The sequence below is a fragment of the Sceloporus occidentalis genome, unplaced genomic scaffold (assembly GCF_023333645.1).
Source record: "Sceloporus occidentalis isolate IW3139 unplaced genomic scaffold, rSceOcc1.0.p SCAF_1, whole genome shotgun sequence".
Taxonomy (NCBI): Eukaryota; Metazoa; Chordata; class Lepidosauria; order Squamata; family Phrynosomatidae; genus Sceloporus; species Sceloporus occidentalis.
Window position 1 is genome coordinate 11,385,612 of NW_028316981.1, and position 16,697 is coordinate 11,402,308.

Consider the following 16,697-nt stretch of genomic DNA (forward strand, 5'->3'; position numbering starts at 1 on the left):
ATAGTGCGGCGCCCCATTGGAGCCCTGCACAACAAGGCTCCAAACAGGAAAGCCAGAGAGAAGAGGATCTGCTGAGCAAAGCCCAGGAGGAAGCCAGATCTAGCAAGCTTGGGCTCAGGCCGTCTTCCTGGTCTCCTCCGGAGCCTTCCAGCTTTGCGTGGCTGCAGGGACAAAGAGCAGCAGTAGCAGCTGCTGAAGCTTGGCTGCAATCCTGGCCCCACTTACCTGAATGAGGAGCCCACCATTGATTGCAAGAGGACTGTGCATCCAATAGACTGCTGTGCAGGAGTTCAAAGGTAAGGATCCCCTACACCCCCAAATAGCTTGCCCCCATCCTCTTCAAGATGGGGGTCTCCCTAGCACCCTACATTGCTGGCATCCTCTACCAGGGGCAATAGGACAACACTTTTATTGCAGTCCTGGGATTTGTAGTTCAGGGGCTAGGAACTTAGAGAGATCTAGGTGTTATGGATAGACTCATAAAACCACAGAGTTGGAAGAGACCCCCCCAGGGGCATCCAATCCAACCCCATTCTGCCATGCAGGAACTCTCAATCAAAGCATCAAAGAGTTGGAAGAGACCACAAGGGCCATCCAGTCTAATCCCCTGCCATGCAGGAACTCTCAGTCAAAGCATCCCCAACATAGAATCACAGAGTTGGAAGAGACCCCAAGGGCCATCCAGTATTATACACAATAATATATATATATATATATATATATATATATATACATACATACATACACACACACACACACACACACACACACAGCCTACACTAATATACTGAGAACAGGACATTAAAGGTAAGCTTCTGTTTATTTTATTAGCCGTCCTGAGAGCCATTAGGGCTGAAGGGCGGGATATAAATACCTATATTTTACTTTATTTGTGTGTGCGTGGGTGTATATTATTATTTAGAATCATAGCATCATAGAGTTGGAAAAGACCACAAGGGCCATCCAGTCCAACCCCCTGCCATGCAGGAAATCTCAATCACAGCATCCCTGACAGATGGCCATCCAGCGTCTGTTTAAAGACCTCCAAAGAAGGAGACTAGACTACACTCCGAGGAAGGAGTGTGTTCCACTGTCGAACAGCCCTCACTGTCAGGAAGTTCCTCCTAATGTTGAGCTGGAATCTCTTTTCATGGAGCTTGCATCCATTATTCCATGTCCTATTCTCTGGAACAGCAGAAAACAAGCTTGCTTCATCCTCAATATGACACCTCTTCAAATACTTAAACAGGGCACTCTTATCACCCCTTAACCTTCTCTTCTCCAGGCTAAAAATACCCAGCTCTCTAAGTCTCTCCTCATAAGCATGGTTTCCTGTGTTGTATGCTGTGAGACAGGGTGGTATAGTGGTTTGAGGATTGGACCGTGGCCTTGGAGACCAGGATTTGAATCCCAGCTCGGCCATGGAAAGCCAGTTGTGTGAGTCGCAGACACTCAGCTTCAGGGGATTGCAATGGCAAACCTCCTCTGAACAACCTCCAAGAAAACCGCAGGTTCAGGTAACCATAAATCAGAAACAAAGGTGCATAACAACATGCAAACTCACCTTTCTGATGATTCAGTGCACACAAGTGTCTCATGCACAAAATTCTCTGAAATACAGTCAGCCCTCTGCATTTGCGGCTTCAGCTTCTGTGAATTTAATTATATGCAGGTTTTTTTTAATTATTATATAAAAAAATACATAAAACAAACAAACAATCCAACAAATAGCAGTCAAAATAAAACTAACAAACGTCCTGACAAACATCTAACATCAGAACAAATATACAATATACATTACAATCATTTCATACACTTGGTACTTCCTTTAACCAACCCTTCACCAATTCATATCACTTTCTTTTCTTTTCTGCATATCTTATTTCAGTCTTATCTTAACTTAAATCTGCTTCCCCTTCAAATCTCTACATGCTCAGACAGTACTATGGTTATCTTATCACAATTTATTTTTTTGTTCTTTCCTGTTTTTTCCCCATAATACTTATAGTTGGGATGCTCTCCCATTTATTCCTTATATAAACTTATATAATAACCCATTAGTCTCAAAGGTGCTAGAAGATCTCTCTACATACTGTTTCTACAGACTAATATGGTTGAACTACAGCTGGCCCTCCGCATTTGCAGCTTTAACTTTTGTGGAGTTGATTATTTGCAGTTTTGATTCATATGTCCTCTCTAGGAATCTCTAGGTCCTCCAGCGCAACTCTGTCAGAAGTTGACCATAGAGTTGCACTGGAGGACCTGGAGATTCCTAGAGAAATGTCTTCTCAGGTGAATAGTGTTGTTTGTCATTGTTGCTTGCAGTTTTTCCACATTCACATCTTTCACCCCTAACCCCAGCAAATGTGGAGGGGCCACTGTAAACCCATTGGGAGATCTTTCTGATAGTTCAGTGTACACAAATGTTGTCTTATGCACAAAATTATTTAAAATACTGTGTATAAAATTACCTGGAGGCTATGTGTATAAGGTATATGGTTGTTGTGTGCTTTCAAGTCATTACCAATTTATGGCGACCCTATCATGGGATTTTCTTGGCAAGTATCTTCAGATGGGGTTTGCCATTGCCATCCTCTGAGGCTGAGAAACTATATGAAAATGAATTTTATGTTTAGACATGACTCCCATCTCCAAGATAATCTTGTATCTTCATGAATGCAAGTAGGCACTACATAATCCCAAAATATAAAAAACCCAAATCACTTCTGGTCCCAAGCATTTCAGATAAGTGAAATTCAACCTGTATCTGTATGTTTATACACATACACATTATATATTTCATGTTTAGACTAGTGTCACATCTCCAAGATAGCTCCTTATGTACATGCAAATATTCCAAAATCCAAAATAATCTAAAATCCAAAATACCTCTGGTCCAAGCATTTCAGATAACGGAGGCACAATCTATACAAGATCCCTTTGTATACCTTTAGCGAAGAATTCCTTATAGTTCTCTCTAAGCCTGAAGGACCAACCAGCCTTCTCCTCAGGAAAAAGCCAGGCAGTGGAGAAGCCTTGTGGAGTGAGCATTCACCATTCCTCCTCTCTTCTGCCTGGAGGCCAAGTGGCAGAGGTGCCTTGAAGTCATTCTACATTCTCATGGGCCACCCAAAATCCTTTGGGGGGCCTGATGCGGCCCCCAGGCCATATGTTATGGAGGTTTTGTTTATGAGAGGGCATATTTTAATTGCCAGGGTACCGTGGTAGTTTCAGTGCTGGACTCTGGAGACCAGGGGGTGATTTTCACTTCGGCCATTAAACCCACTGGGTGACCTTGGGCAAGTCACATGCTCTCAGCCTCAGGAGAAGGCAAGGCCAAACCTCCTTGGAACACACCTTGCCAAGAAACCCCTAAGATATGGTCGCCTTGGGGTCGCCATAACTCTGAAATGACTTGAAGACACACAACAACAACAACCAATTTGTAGTGCACCATTCTATCTGAAAGTTCATCATCCATACCATCTCTGACCACTATCTTCTCGTTGTGAACTTTCTCCCTCTCTCTATTTCTCTTTCTCTTAGGGATAAAAAACTCTCTCCAGGGAAAGGCCTTGGAGTGCTGGAGACCTCTTGCAGTTGATGCTGTTTTGATACCTAGTCGTTCCACTGGAGTTTCGTGAAAGACCGACCGAAAAAGCCAAAGCAGTCCTCTTGCTTCTCCTCTCTTTCTCATCAAAACAGTGAGAATCGCAAGACAAAGTTTTTCCCCCAGGAATCAGCCTCTCCCAAGAGGGAAATTGTGTCCTATCATTTGACAATTGAGTAAGGAGAGAAAGGCATGAAGGAAGAAAATTTGTTATTGAGAGAGAAAGCTACCCATGTCCTTAAGCCTGGATCTATGACAGAGCAAGCAGGTTGCGGGACATCAAAAGGGCATAAATGGGAAACACCCAAGGGGGTGCAAGAGCAATGGGAAACCCGGTGGCAAGCGTCCCTGAAGGCACTCTGGCCTATTGACAGCGGAGGGGGAAACCAAGTGACATTGGAGAACACCTCATGGGAGGACACCAAAGCCTTCCTGGCCTCCTTTGAACAAGTGGCCAAAGCCTGCCGGTGGCCTAAAGAAGAGTGGGCGGCCCGACTCCTTCCAGCCCTGAGTGGAGAAGCAGAGCAAGCCTTTCAAAGCCTGGAAACTGGAGACAAAGAGGATTATGGTAAAGTGAAGGCTGCCATCTTGCGAACAGATGGCCTAAGAATGGAGATGCAGCGCCAGCATTTTCGGATGTTTTGCTGCCAGGAAGTGGAAGACCCCCGAAGGATTCACAGTCAACTCCAGGAGCTTTGCCACCGGTGGCTGAAGCCAGAGAGACGCAGCAAGGAGCAGATCCTGGAGCTGTTGATCCTGGAGCAGTTCCTGGCCAGTCTCCCAACAGATCTGCAAAACTGGATCCGAGCCGGAGGACCAGACACCTGCTCCCAGGCTGTGGCTTTGGTGGAGGACTTCATGATGAGCCAGCAAGAGGCTGAAACAAAAAAGTGGCCGGTGAGGTTTTAATATTTAATTTCCTAAATCTCATAATAGGACCCAAAATGTAGTTTGGGTTATTGGAAAATGGCTGTTGCTCTTGTTTTATTAAATAAAAGCCAATACTGTAAATCCTTCCCTCACCTTTCAATGATTTACAGGGTCACAGGGCTTGCCTATGGAAAGAATGGACCCCCTCCTTGAATGAATGGGACTTATTTGTGTAACTTGCAAACGTGGAAACAGCCGAATGTCATCAGTTCTTCTTACTACAGACCACTTGCATGTGTTGCTTGCCTGTGGCAAACTAGGAAGGGAAAAAAGTGCTAAGCTGACTACCAAAGCTTGCTTATGACCAAGTGAGCATTACTTGGCACCGTTTTTCCTCCCTCTTTCTGACTCCACACCATTTTTCCTCCTTAAATCTGTGTTCAGTCCATGGTACTTCTGAGACTGTGCTCAGTGCATATCTTACAGTATTACTGTACAATACTTACGCTTATAATACAGTATACAGTATAATATAAATACAACATACACTAATATAATGAGATCAGGACTTTTAAGGTAAGTTTCATTTACTTTACTTTTGTGTGTGTGTGTGTGTGTGTATATATATATATATATATATATAGAGAGAGAGAGAGAGAGAGAGAGAGAGTTATTTAGCTTTTGCACACATTCAGAGGTGATACACAAGTTGGGTCTCCCTTATCCAGAATGCTGAAATCCGAAATACTCTAAAACTCAAAACTTTTTTCATGGGTGGCTAAGGTAGTGATGCCTTTCTAACAGTTCAGTGTATGCAAAGTTTGTTTCATGCACAAAATTAATAAAAATAATGTATAAAATTATCTTCAAGCTATGGGTATAAGATGTGTATGAAACTTAAATGAATTTTGTAGTTTGACCTGAGTCCCATCTCCAAGATATTTCATTATGTATGTGTATGCAAATGTAAGTATTTCAAAACCCACAAAAGTCCAAAATCCAAAACACATCTGGTCCCGAGCATTTCAGATAAGGGATACTCAACCTGTATAGTGAGGTATTTACGTTTTTCGGTGGTCAGAATGCATTTGCAAGCTAAAAACACAGGATTCCATTTTTCAAACAATTCTACTTTCTGACAATCCTCTGGTCCCTAACCCGTAAGACAAGCAAGGGATTCCTGTGCTTGATAGCAAAGGGTGAATCCCTCTGGGATTGTTTCCCAGTCTCTGCTGAACAACATTCCAATAATTTCCCAAAGATTCCCAAATCTAGTTTAGCATAAAAAGATATAAAGGAACCCAGTAGCACCTTAAGTACTGCTTAAGACACAAGGCCAGCCAGAAAGAAAAAAAAAATCCAGCACACACTTTCATGGTCACAGTCCACTTCTTCATGTCCTCCAACTGTCCCAGTTTGTTAACTAATCCTCTGTCATCCCACTTTTTCAGCTTTTTTAAAAAAAATATGTCCCTGCAGGGGGCTTCGTCTTATCTCCATCTCTGCCATCCATATATGTATGTCCACATGTTCCAACCACTGCTGCCAAATGTGATCCCAAATAAGATGGTCTGCCACGAACTATGAAAGCTTCCACTTATCCCCACCTCTACTACCAGTGTATGGACTTTCTCCTGTCCCACCACTCTGGCCACCCCCACTGGACACTAACACATAGCCAAAAGAACCAGAGGTACTCTGGGATTTCCTCCAATTTTGCTTACTCTAAAGCAAAGTCAGGTTAAGTGCCCCCCCCCAAAAAAAACCCCACAGATCCTCCCCAGAAATAGCCATATGTCATGGAGACTGCCAGCACTGACTTTGTGGTGAGTGAAGTGTTTTTCATCAATGTAGATAAGTCCCATGACGGGGTAAAAAACTGACACTCATACATCTTTTTAGCATATGTATGTATGTATATACTGTATATCTAGAGAGAGAGGGAGGTGTAGTGGTTTGAGTGTTGGACTATGACTCTGGAGACCAGGGTCTGAATCCCCACTGAGCCATAAAACCCACTAGTTTCCACTTTTGTGTGCAGTCTGTTGTCCCATATGAGAGTGTAGTGTCTAGATCAAGGGAAGTAATAGAGCCACTCTATTCTGCTTTGGTTAGATCTCACCTGGAATACTGTGTCAGTTCTGAGCACCATAATTCAAAAAGGATATTGACAAGTTGGAGCATGTTCAGAGGAGGACAACCAAAATGGGGAAAGGTCTGGAAACCAGGCCCTATGAGGAGTGGCTCAAGGAGCTGGGTATGTTTACCCGGGGGAAGAGAAGCTTAAGAGATCAGAACCAGTGATTGTCAAAAGCTGTATGTATCTCAAACATGTCTTTAAACAAAATCTCCAAAGGAACAGGGTCCAAGAGAACAAAATGCCTTGATTGCCTTTAGCAGGGTTGTCTCTGGTCTTGAGCCTTTATTCTGAGCAGGATCCTCTTGCCTTTTCTAGGCCCAAATGAAGGATGAATGTTTGGCCTTCCTGGATGCAGAGGAAGAGCCCTCAGACTCTGCAGAGGGACAAATCTATGAAAGAGCTCAGAAAAGTGATGGCATGGAGATCAAGCTGACGGGTAAGGAAATAAGAAGCATGGCGTTAGGAAGAATTTTGCTTCACTTCTGTGTCTATGATTTTCAAGCTGAATTAATGAAAAATTAAGCAGTTTGTCTCCATTTTAACTTTCTTGGCTTAATGCTATGGAATTCTAGTATTTATGGTTTAGTGGGTCATCGGAATACTCTGATGGGGAAGGCAAAATATTACACAAAACTACAAATCCCAGAATTCCATAGCATTGAGCTATGACAATTAAAGTTGCTATCAAAATGCTTGCTTTCTCCAGTGAGGCAGCAGCCTAGGGCAGGTGTATCCATATGAGTCTTGGGAAAGGAAAAGGACTTGGGCAAATGCAGCCGGTCACACAGGGGATCAGAGGAGTTCTGTGTTTGTGTATGTGCCTTCAAGTCACCTGTCGCACTATGGTGGCCCCATGAATTTCACAGGATTTTCTTAGGCAAGGGAAACATACTCAGAAGTGTTTTTGCCAGTTCCTTCCTCTGAAATACAGCCTACAACAGGAGTTACAACACCATTTCCCTCTTCTGAGCCACTCTTGGAGGTATAGGATGCTTGACCTCTTTTTGCAACAGTTGAGAAGTGGTGATAGCCTAGCAGCAGCATTTTACATCTCTAAATATCCCGTTCTGATCAACAAATAATCCATTTTTCAGACCTTTGCCTAGTGAAGGATCCCTTCTTTGAGGCGTCTGGCAATGCCCTGCCAGAGCATTGAGATCCATTGGAGGGGCCCTCATCTGTGTCCCATTACTGGAGGAAATAACACTGTAGGAGGATGTGGGAGGGGGTCTTTCTGGCTGTGGCACCCCAGTTGTGGAAGCCTTCTCCAGTTTTCAACCTGGCAGTCCTACTTAAAATAGGGGTAGGAATAATGTGGTTCACAGGCCCCATGTGGTCACAAGATTACTTTTGCAGACTACATGAGATTCTCATGAGGAGAATTGTTCTCTAGAAGTCAAGGGGAGCTGCGTCTCTCATATCTCTGTGAATCAAAACCCTCTATTAAAATCATCTAGTCACTTTCAGTTTTGCCAGAAGAGGCTTGAATGACTCGAGGCGTTCAGGGTGACTAGGAAAAAGCTCCCAGTTGTTGTTAGGTGCCTTCAAAACGTATGCCAACCCTGTCATTGGAATTTTTTGGCAAGAGTTTTTTAGAGGGGGTTTGTCATTGCCTTTGCTTGAGGCAGAGAGAGTGAGACATGCCCAAAGTCACCAGTGGGTTTCCATGACCAAGTGTGGATTTGAATCCCTGTTGTCTGGAATCCCGGCCCAACACTCAAACCACTATGCTTTGTTGGCTCCCAGATCCATCTGAAATTGTCTACCACAGGACAATAGGGACAGGAAGCCTATTCAGTCAATCAATCAATCAGTCAATCAGTCACTTTATTTTGATCTTGTCTTTTGTCCTTTACCCAAGAGTGAGATTCAAGGCAGCTTTGGCCTTGACCTGTTTGCCTTTGGGTCTGATCTCCCTGGGAATGTAGACACGGGTCATTTCTTCTAAATCTCTGTTCTGTATTTTGCAGGCAGTAGAATCAAATGTCCAAATGATTACAATTCAACATTTCTTACTGAAGAGCAACCAGTGGTTCAAACTGAGCTGAGGGAGGTAGGTGATTTTTCTGCACAGTTGCATTGATTATTTTCCTCTTTTAAGTAGCTGGGACACTTCTCCCATGTGTACGTAGAATTGTAGCCCAAGGGCCAACCTCAGTGCTGCAGAACTCAAATGTGGGGCATTTGCAATAATAAGAATAAAAGGTGTATAAGTGGTAGTGTGGTGAAATGTTCCTGTTGCTTCATTAAAGATTTATCCATTGATTCAAAATTTTGAAGTAGAAACTAGGATGTTTTTGCTTAGATATGCTTCCTTCCAGAAGAACATCTGACGGGAGAAGGTGGTTATCTTTTTCTCTTTTCAGAGACCGATGAATGCCAGGGAAACCAGCCTGTCTTTACAGATTGTCAAACAGAGTCTGACCCAGCCAGGCCAAGAGACCATGGTCTGGCAGGTCTTGCAGGCAGAAGCTGCGAACATAAACGCTTTGGGTGAGGCGTTGCTTTGCACAGGCATTGAACTACAACAGTAAAACAGTGTCAAACTGCATTATTTCTGCAGTGTAAATGCAGCCATAGGCTAGCATCTTCTACATTAGTCCCTACCAGAGTAAATTTATTCATTCAGTGGTTGATAGGTGAGTGAGCACATTGGTGGATTCCATTGATTCAGTGGGTCTGCTCTTGTTGTGATAAAATAACATGATTTAGGCCATTTTTATTTAAACAAGCATTTAATGCTCAACTGGTTGCAGTCTTTTTTTATGGATGTGTATGCTGTATTTTTACCTTTCTATATTGTTACCTTTGTTGTTGTGTGCCTTCAGGTCGTTTCTGACTTATGGCAACCTTGAGGCAAACCTATCATAGAGTTTTCTTGGCAATATTTGTTCAGCAGAGGTTTGCCATTCCCTTCCCCTCACGCTGCAAAAGTTGTATTGCTATGATAGCTTATTTAATTGTCTTTTAACTTGTCATCAGATTTTTAGCTTTGTCTTGTGTTTATCTTGTTAAACACTGTCCTGGGTCCTATATCAAGAGAAAGGTCAAATATTAAGTAAATGTTGGGAAGGGGGAACATGGTTGTATGAGGGAAAGAATAAAAAAACCCAGGCTAACAGAGGGAACAGGCAGTGTGGAAAGAGGTCACCAAAGCATGGGCAAATTTTCTTTCTTTGTCTTTACAGGTGGGAAGGAAAGTTATGTCAAGATGGAGAATGCTCAGAGTGCGGGAAATGAGCCAGCAGATATTGCCACAGCCATCTCACAGATGAGCCAAGCCAGTGTGCTGGAGACAACTAAGATATGCCAAGAAGGATGCAAATCTTATGAGGAACTAGGGAAGCAGCCAGTGAAGACAGAAGATGAATGCAGTAAGCTTAACCCAGATCTTAGAGCTCCAGCTAGCCACCCTTCTGAAGTCGACAGGATGGATGAAATTCCCTTCATCTCCTCCTATGGCAGAAACGATTGCCATACATCAGACCTTAATGTGCTAGCTACTAGGCAGGACCACCAGGAACATCCCAAGTCTGAAGAAACGTTCCAGGAAAATTCATGCTTTGACAAACATCAGAGAACGATTGCAGGAGAAAGGCAATCTGACTTGTTAGAGCATAGCAAAGGAGATTATTTGAATGTACCACAGAGTAACCATATAGAAAGTCAACTGAGTAACTTTCCTGAATGTGGGAAGACCATTAGTTATACAAACAGAAATGAACGAATTCCAAGTCAAGGGAGACCATATGATTGTCTGCAGTGTGGGAAGAGCTTCAGCAAGAGAGAACATTGGAGGAATCATCAACACCTCCATACTGGCAACAAATGCCATAAGTGTCTCGACTGTGGGAAAACCTTCACTTCTAAAGAAATACTGACAAGGCATCAGAGAGTTCACGCTGGAGAGAAGCCGCACAAATGTCCCCAGTGTGGGAAATGTTTCAGTCAGACAGGCGATCTGAAAAGACATGAGAAAATTCACACTGCTGAGAAACCATTCAAATGCCCTCAGTGTGGGAAATGCTTTAGTCGCAAGGACCCTTTGCAAGAACATCAAAAAATCCATTCAGGAGAGCGACCATACGAATGTCCCCATTGCCGGAAATGCTTCCGTCGGAGGGAACATTTGATGAACCATCAGCAGCTCCATTTTGGAGGGAGACTGCATCAGTGTTCTCAGTGTGAGAAGAGGTTTAATTTTAGGGAAGTATTAAAAAGACACCAGCGCATTCACACAGGAGAGAAACCGTATCAGTGCTCAGAGTGTGGGAAATGCTTCAAACAGTGTGGCGATTTGAAGAGACACCAAAGAATTCATACTGGGGAGAAGCCATATGCATGCCCCGACTGCGGGAAAAGCTTCAGTCGGAGAGAATGCATGAAGATTCATCAGAGAATCCATACGGGAGAGAAACCATTCAGATGCCTTGAATGTGGGCGAAGCTTTTCTCAGAGAGCTATATTGACCAGACATCAAAGAATCCATTGGGCAGAGACTATGTGAAAGTCTTAATGTACGGGCAGATTTTTGTTCAGAAACATGAACAGCACTGAGAGAATCTCGCCTGAGGATTCAGCAACCATCTTCTCTAGAGGGCCCCTCTAAGAAAGTAGCTTGTTCTCAGGGTATACACACTGCAGAATTATAGCAGTTCAGCACCACTTGAACTGCCGCAGATTGATGCTATGGAATCCTGAGATTCGTAGTTTTTGTGAAATAGTTATCGTCCTCTGTTAGAAAGCTCTAATGCCAAACCCAAACTACAAATCCAAAATGCAACAAAATACACAAAACAGTGATGTCTTTAGTGGCCCACCAAAATGCACAAAATTAATCATGCCAGCTTTCGAAGCTTCTTCATCAGGCAAAGATGTTAAAAATCACAGAGGACAAGAACAGAGATGATTTTAGAGTAACAGGGCTTCATTTTGTCTTGGGTGTTACTGTTGTTGGTTAAGATGGTTTGGAAGGATCTCAATGCAGGCAGAGGCCACTTCACTTCCTGGCCATATGGGAACAGGGTACAAAGGGCAATAAAAGACAAGTACAGTGGGCCCCTGTTATCCACTGGGGTTTAGAATAATAGAATCATAAGAGTTGGAAGAGACCCCAAGGGCCATCCAGTCCAACCCCCTGCCATGCAGGAAATCACAAAGCATCCCCGACAGATGGCCATCCAGCCTCTGTTTAAAGACCTCCAAGGAAGGAGACTCAACCACTTTCTGTGGGAATGTGTTTCACTGTCGAACAGTTCTTACTGTCAAGAAGTCCCTCCTAATGCTTTTCCTGTAGCTTGCATCCATTGTTCCGTGTTCTAGTCACTGGAGCAGCAGAAAACAAGCTTGCTCCATCTTCAGTGTGACACCCCTTCAAATACTTAAGTTTAGTTCCAAGACCCCTTGTGGATCCCAAAATCCGTGGATGCTCATGTCCCATTAAATACAGTGGCATAATGAAATGTTCCTTGAAAGCCAGGCTGACCCCGTCCTGTGCAAAGCTAACCTCCCCTTTCTTAAGCAGAAATCCAAAGATGATGTAGGACAGAGCCATGGTAGTTAAAGCAGTATCAGACTGTTGTAATTCTGTGGTGTGGATAGACCTGGTCATGAATTGATTTAGACTATAATGGTTAAGCAGAAAAATTGCTTTGCCTTACCAGTGCTCAGAACTAAATCTGTTTTGGGTGAAACTATTTTTCTTGTCATCATTTTCCCCCTTAAAAAGAGAAATCTGAAATCTCTACTGTTCACAGGAGAGAAGTAAGCACAATGGCTAGTTATGATATGAACCAGAGAAAAGAACTTGGTGCGAAGTGGGGAATTTCTGGTAATTTTACATCTCAGCGCGTGTAAGAGAATACGCTCAGGAAAGAAATCTGATTCAAGATGCTACCAGGAATGCAGCGATTTAGGTTGCTGGCACACTGCAGAATTAATGCAGTTTGATACTGCTTTAACTGCCATAGCTCCATCCTATGGAATCCTGGGATTTGTAATTAGTTGTGGTACTACTGCTCCCTGGCTGAGAAGACTAAATGTCTCACAAAACTACAACTGCTGGAATTCCATAGCATGAAGCCATGGCTGTTAAAGTAGTATCAAACTATTCTTCAGTGTAAATGCAGCCTTGGTTGGTTAACAGAATAACCAAAGAGGGCTCACATATGAACTGACTACAGCCGCAGCTCTTCCCTTTGGGCACGTGGGAATAATATTTGTCAGCCTCACAATTTTGTCCACTGGCTATTGTAATAATATTTGTAATACTGTCATCCAATAATATTGGGTATCTTTTAGATTTTGTTGCAAGAATCATATATAGAGATTTTTTTTCATTATCTTATTTGCTTACTTTTTAAAAAATGTGCCTTTTTCTACTTTGTGTTTGTTCAGTACATGTGTTGAATCTCTGCCACCATGAAGTGCTTTGTGTCAACATTTCCTCCTCCAAGTCATGAGAAATGCTGATGTTATCACCCTAAATAAAGGTGGACAAAACTTCAAAATCTAGGAGGAAACGCAGTACATAGACCAATGCTTTTTGGCAGGATTGGGATGCAGTGCAGGTGCAGCCATGGTCTTCCTCCTTTCCTATTGCTTTCAACTTTGTTGCTGTTAGTTTTTTGTGGGTTTTTCAGGCAAAGCAGCATCTGAAGATGCCAGCCACAGATGCTGGTAGAATGTCAGGAATAAACTCTTCCAGAACACTGCCACATAGTCCGAAAACCCCACAAAAAACTATGGATGTTGGCCGTGAGAGCCTTCGATTTCACTTTGTTCTTGTTATTTCCCATCAAGTAGGCTTCCATTTATAGCAGACCCTATGAAGGAGAGGTCTCCAAGAGACCTGTCATCTACAGCCTCACACATCTTGCAAACTCAGGCATCTCGGATGGAATCAATCTATCAGTAATATGGTTTTGTAACAGAAATTTCAGGAAACTTAAATTTCTAGGATTTGCAGAGCAATAGGATTGGCAAGGATTGGCAAGAGGACCTAGTAATTGAAAATCCATAAGTTTATTTCCAATTGTCGACAAAGGAAAACAATGAACTCAGTGGAATTCAAGTTCCAAAAGCTGAGACCCCGAACAAGACAAAATGGCTCTTTTTATATTATTCAAGACAAAGAAGCTTCTTCAATACACCTGATTGGCTAATTACAATTTAAACATACAGAATTCTTACAATCAGAACAGAAATACATGCATACATTAAAACTGCATCATCACTCCTTACCCCCTCCTGTAGGAATTCAGTGGCTTTCCTCCTAACCTTGCTTCTGAATGTCCTTATCTCAGTAGTTTATGTTATGTCTTTTTACTGGTGCCAGCTTCCATCCAGGTCAAGATGCACTCCTTATTCCTTTGCTCTAGTTTTTCCAAACTCCAAGCCTTTATTTCAAAAACCATCTCTCTGGCTGACAAAGGTGACTCCATCTTTCTATAGCTTTTTTATTTCAACAAGGAATATTTCCACCACAGTTTCTTCCCTTTTTCTTCTGCTTTTCACTTTACTGAACCTTATTTCACAATGTGTCATCTTTCCTCATGGACTGTGCAAAGATATAAGAGCCTCAACTTAGTCATTGGCTTCTAGTGAGAATTCTGGCAGGTTGAGACTCCCTTATGTAAAAGACTAAAATATTTCAAAATCCAGAATTGTCCATATCAGTGGCAGAGATAGTGACCACGTCTGCTTTCTGATGGTTCAGTGCACACAAACTTTGTTTCATTCACAAAATTATTTTTAAAAATGGTTTAAAAATATTATGTATAAAATGCCCTTCAGGGTGTGTGTATAAGGTGTATTTGAAGCATACGTGAATTTTATTTGATTTGAAACATACATGTTTAGACTTGGGGCCCATCTCCAAGGTATCTCACAAGTTATGTGCAAATATTCAAAAATGCAAAAACCTACAATCCCACGCATTTTGGAGACTCAACGCCTAGTTCTCTGTATCCTTGGAAGTCTTTCAGCACCACATTGCAACTGAGTTTTTTTTCCATTTCCTCTCCCAGCTTTCTTTCATTACCCAGCCTTCATATCCATACATAAAAACTGGAAATACTGTGGCAGGGATGATCCAACTTTCATACTCAGATCCTGGCTTCGGTATTTGTGTTGGCCTTGTCATTGTGGTGTAGTAGTTTGACTGCCACGCTGGAGACCAGGGTTCAATTCCTGCTTGGCCACGAAACTTCCTGGGTGACTTTGGGCGAGTCGCACTCCCTCAGCCTTAGTGGCACAGCTGTGACACAGACAGTACCAGTCCAAATCAAAGATTTGAAAGGGGCCACAAGAACCATCTAACCCACTCCTGGGGTCTCTTCCAACTCTATGATTCTATAACTAAAGGACTCCAAAGAGCTGTCCATTCAACCTCTGTTTAAATACCTTTGAAGAACATGGGTTTGCCACCCCCTGTGGCAGTTTATTCCACTGTTGAACAGTTCTTACAGTAAATAAGTGTAGGTAAAATCTCCTTTCCTGCAATTTGAACCCACTGGTTTGTGGTCTAGTCCCTGGAACAGCAAAAAATAAGATGACCATCCTTTACACTTCATCCTGTCAAATACAGAAAATACCACTGAAAGAGTCATATGGACATTGGACCACAATTCTGGAGACCAGGGTTCAAATTCACACTCGTATCACGTTATATGGATCTCCAAAATAAAATCACTAGGGGGGCATGGGGAGTGCAGAGTACGCCGGGTGACACCCCAATTTTAATTGTTTTTACATTTTTTATTTAATTTTTAAAACTTCTTACTTGGGAGCTGCCTTGGATCCCTTTCCAGGAGAAAGGAGGCAGATCAGTGAAATAAATACATTTTTATTGTTTTTAAGTTTTTAATTTAATTTTTAAAACTGTTTTTATCTGTGAGCTGCCTTGGATCCTTTTCCAGGAGAAAGGCGGCGAATCAGTGAAACAAATAAATTTCAATTGCTTTTTAATTTTTTAAATATACACTCATCCCTCCATATTTGCGGCTTTGATTATTCACCGATTTGATTAATATGTTTTCCCTAGGACTGTCTAGGTCCTCCAGTGCAACTCTATGGTCAACTTCAACTAAAAGTTGCACTGAAAGACAAAGTCTATTTAATTATTGATCATTGTTTGCTGGGAAAACCTCTGATCCTGGGTGGTTTTGGGTTGTTTTTTTTTTTTTTGCATTTTGCTGGATCTTGATTTTAGTGTACTGAACAAAATCCACAGACAATGATCACTAATTAGACACAAATTGCCATTGTATTTAATGGGACTTGAGTATCCATGGGTTTTGTTATCCGAGGGCGTTCCTGGGACTGAACTCTAGCAGATACCAAGGGCACATTGTAAAAGTAAACTCAAAAAGAAAACGAAACCAGTCATCAATCAAAATATGATCTAAACAACCCATCAAAATATGTTTAAGATACAATTTAGATGGCACTTAACCCCTTGCATTTTGGCAAAAATGAATAATAAATGCAAAAATACTTGTTGGAAATGTGAAAAAGAAGTAGAAATGTATTATTGTTGGTGTGGCTGTAAAGTAGCCCACAAATATTGGATCAAAATTCATGCAAAAATTGTAGAAATGCTAAAAATAAATTATATGAAACCTGAAACTATATCTCTTAAATATGGTGGAAGATGAGCAATTGGAAAGGCGGTTTGGAAAATTATTATTTTATATGGTATGTGCTGCTGGAACTCTTTATGCTTCTAAATGGAAAAGTTTGGAAACCCACGCACTTGAGACCTGGTTGTTTAAAGTGTATGATTATATGGAGATAGATCAATTAACTTTTTTTTACTCGAAGGAAACCAATGGATGACTTTTATATGGTGTGGGAACCACTAATAATTAATATGAAAGAAGTAAAGTGGAACTTTACAGCTATAATTTTTGATTAAAATGGAAATCGTCTAATAACAAAAGTTAAGTGCTTGGTAGTGAATATAAACACAACGGTTAAGAGGGCAAAAAATATTTAAGGGACACGACTAAATGGAACAAACTGGACAGTCTGATCTAATAAAATACGCCAAGAGAGAAAAGATGATACGTTTTATAA

The 16,697-nt window shown here is 41.9% G+C and overlaps 1 protein-coding gene across 1 annotated transcript; it reads left to right on the forward strand.

Moving 5' to 3' along the window:
* Positions 1-13,193, forward strand: LOC149320734 (uncharacterized). Its single transcript, XM_089503660.1, has 6 exons — positions 1-296; positions 3,547-4,507; positions 6,936-7,056; positions 8,591-8,673; positions 8,987-9,113; positions 9,809-13,193. Exons 2-6 carry the CDS (start codon positions 3,803-3,805, stop codon positions 11,125-11,127), a joined length of 2,355 nt encoding a protein of 784 aa, XP_089359786.1. The 5' UTR covers positions 1-296; positions 3,547-3,802; the 3' UTR covers positions 11,128-13,193.
* Positions 13,194-16,697: the final 3,504 nt, after the last annotated feature.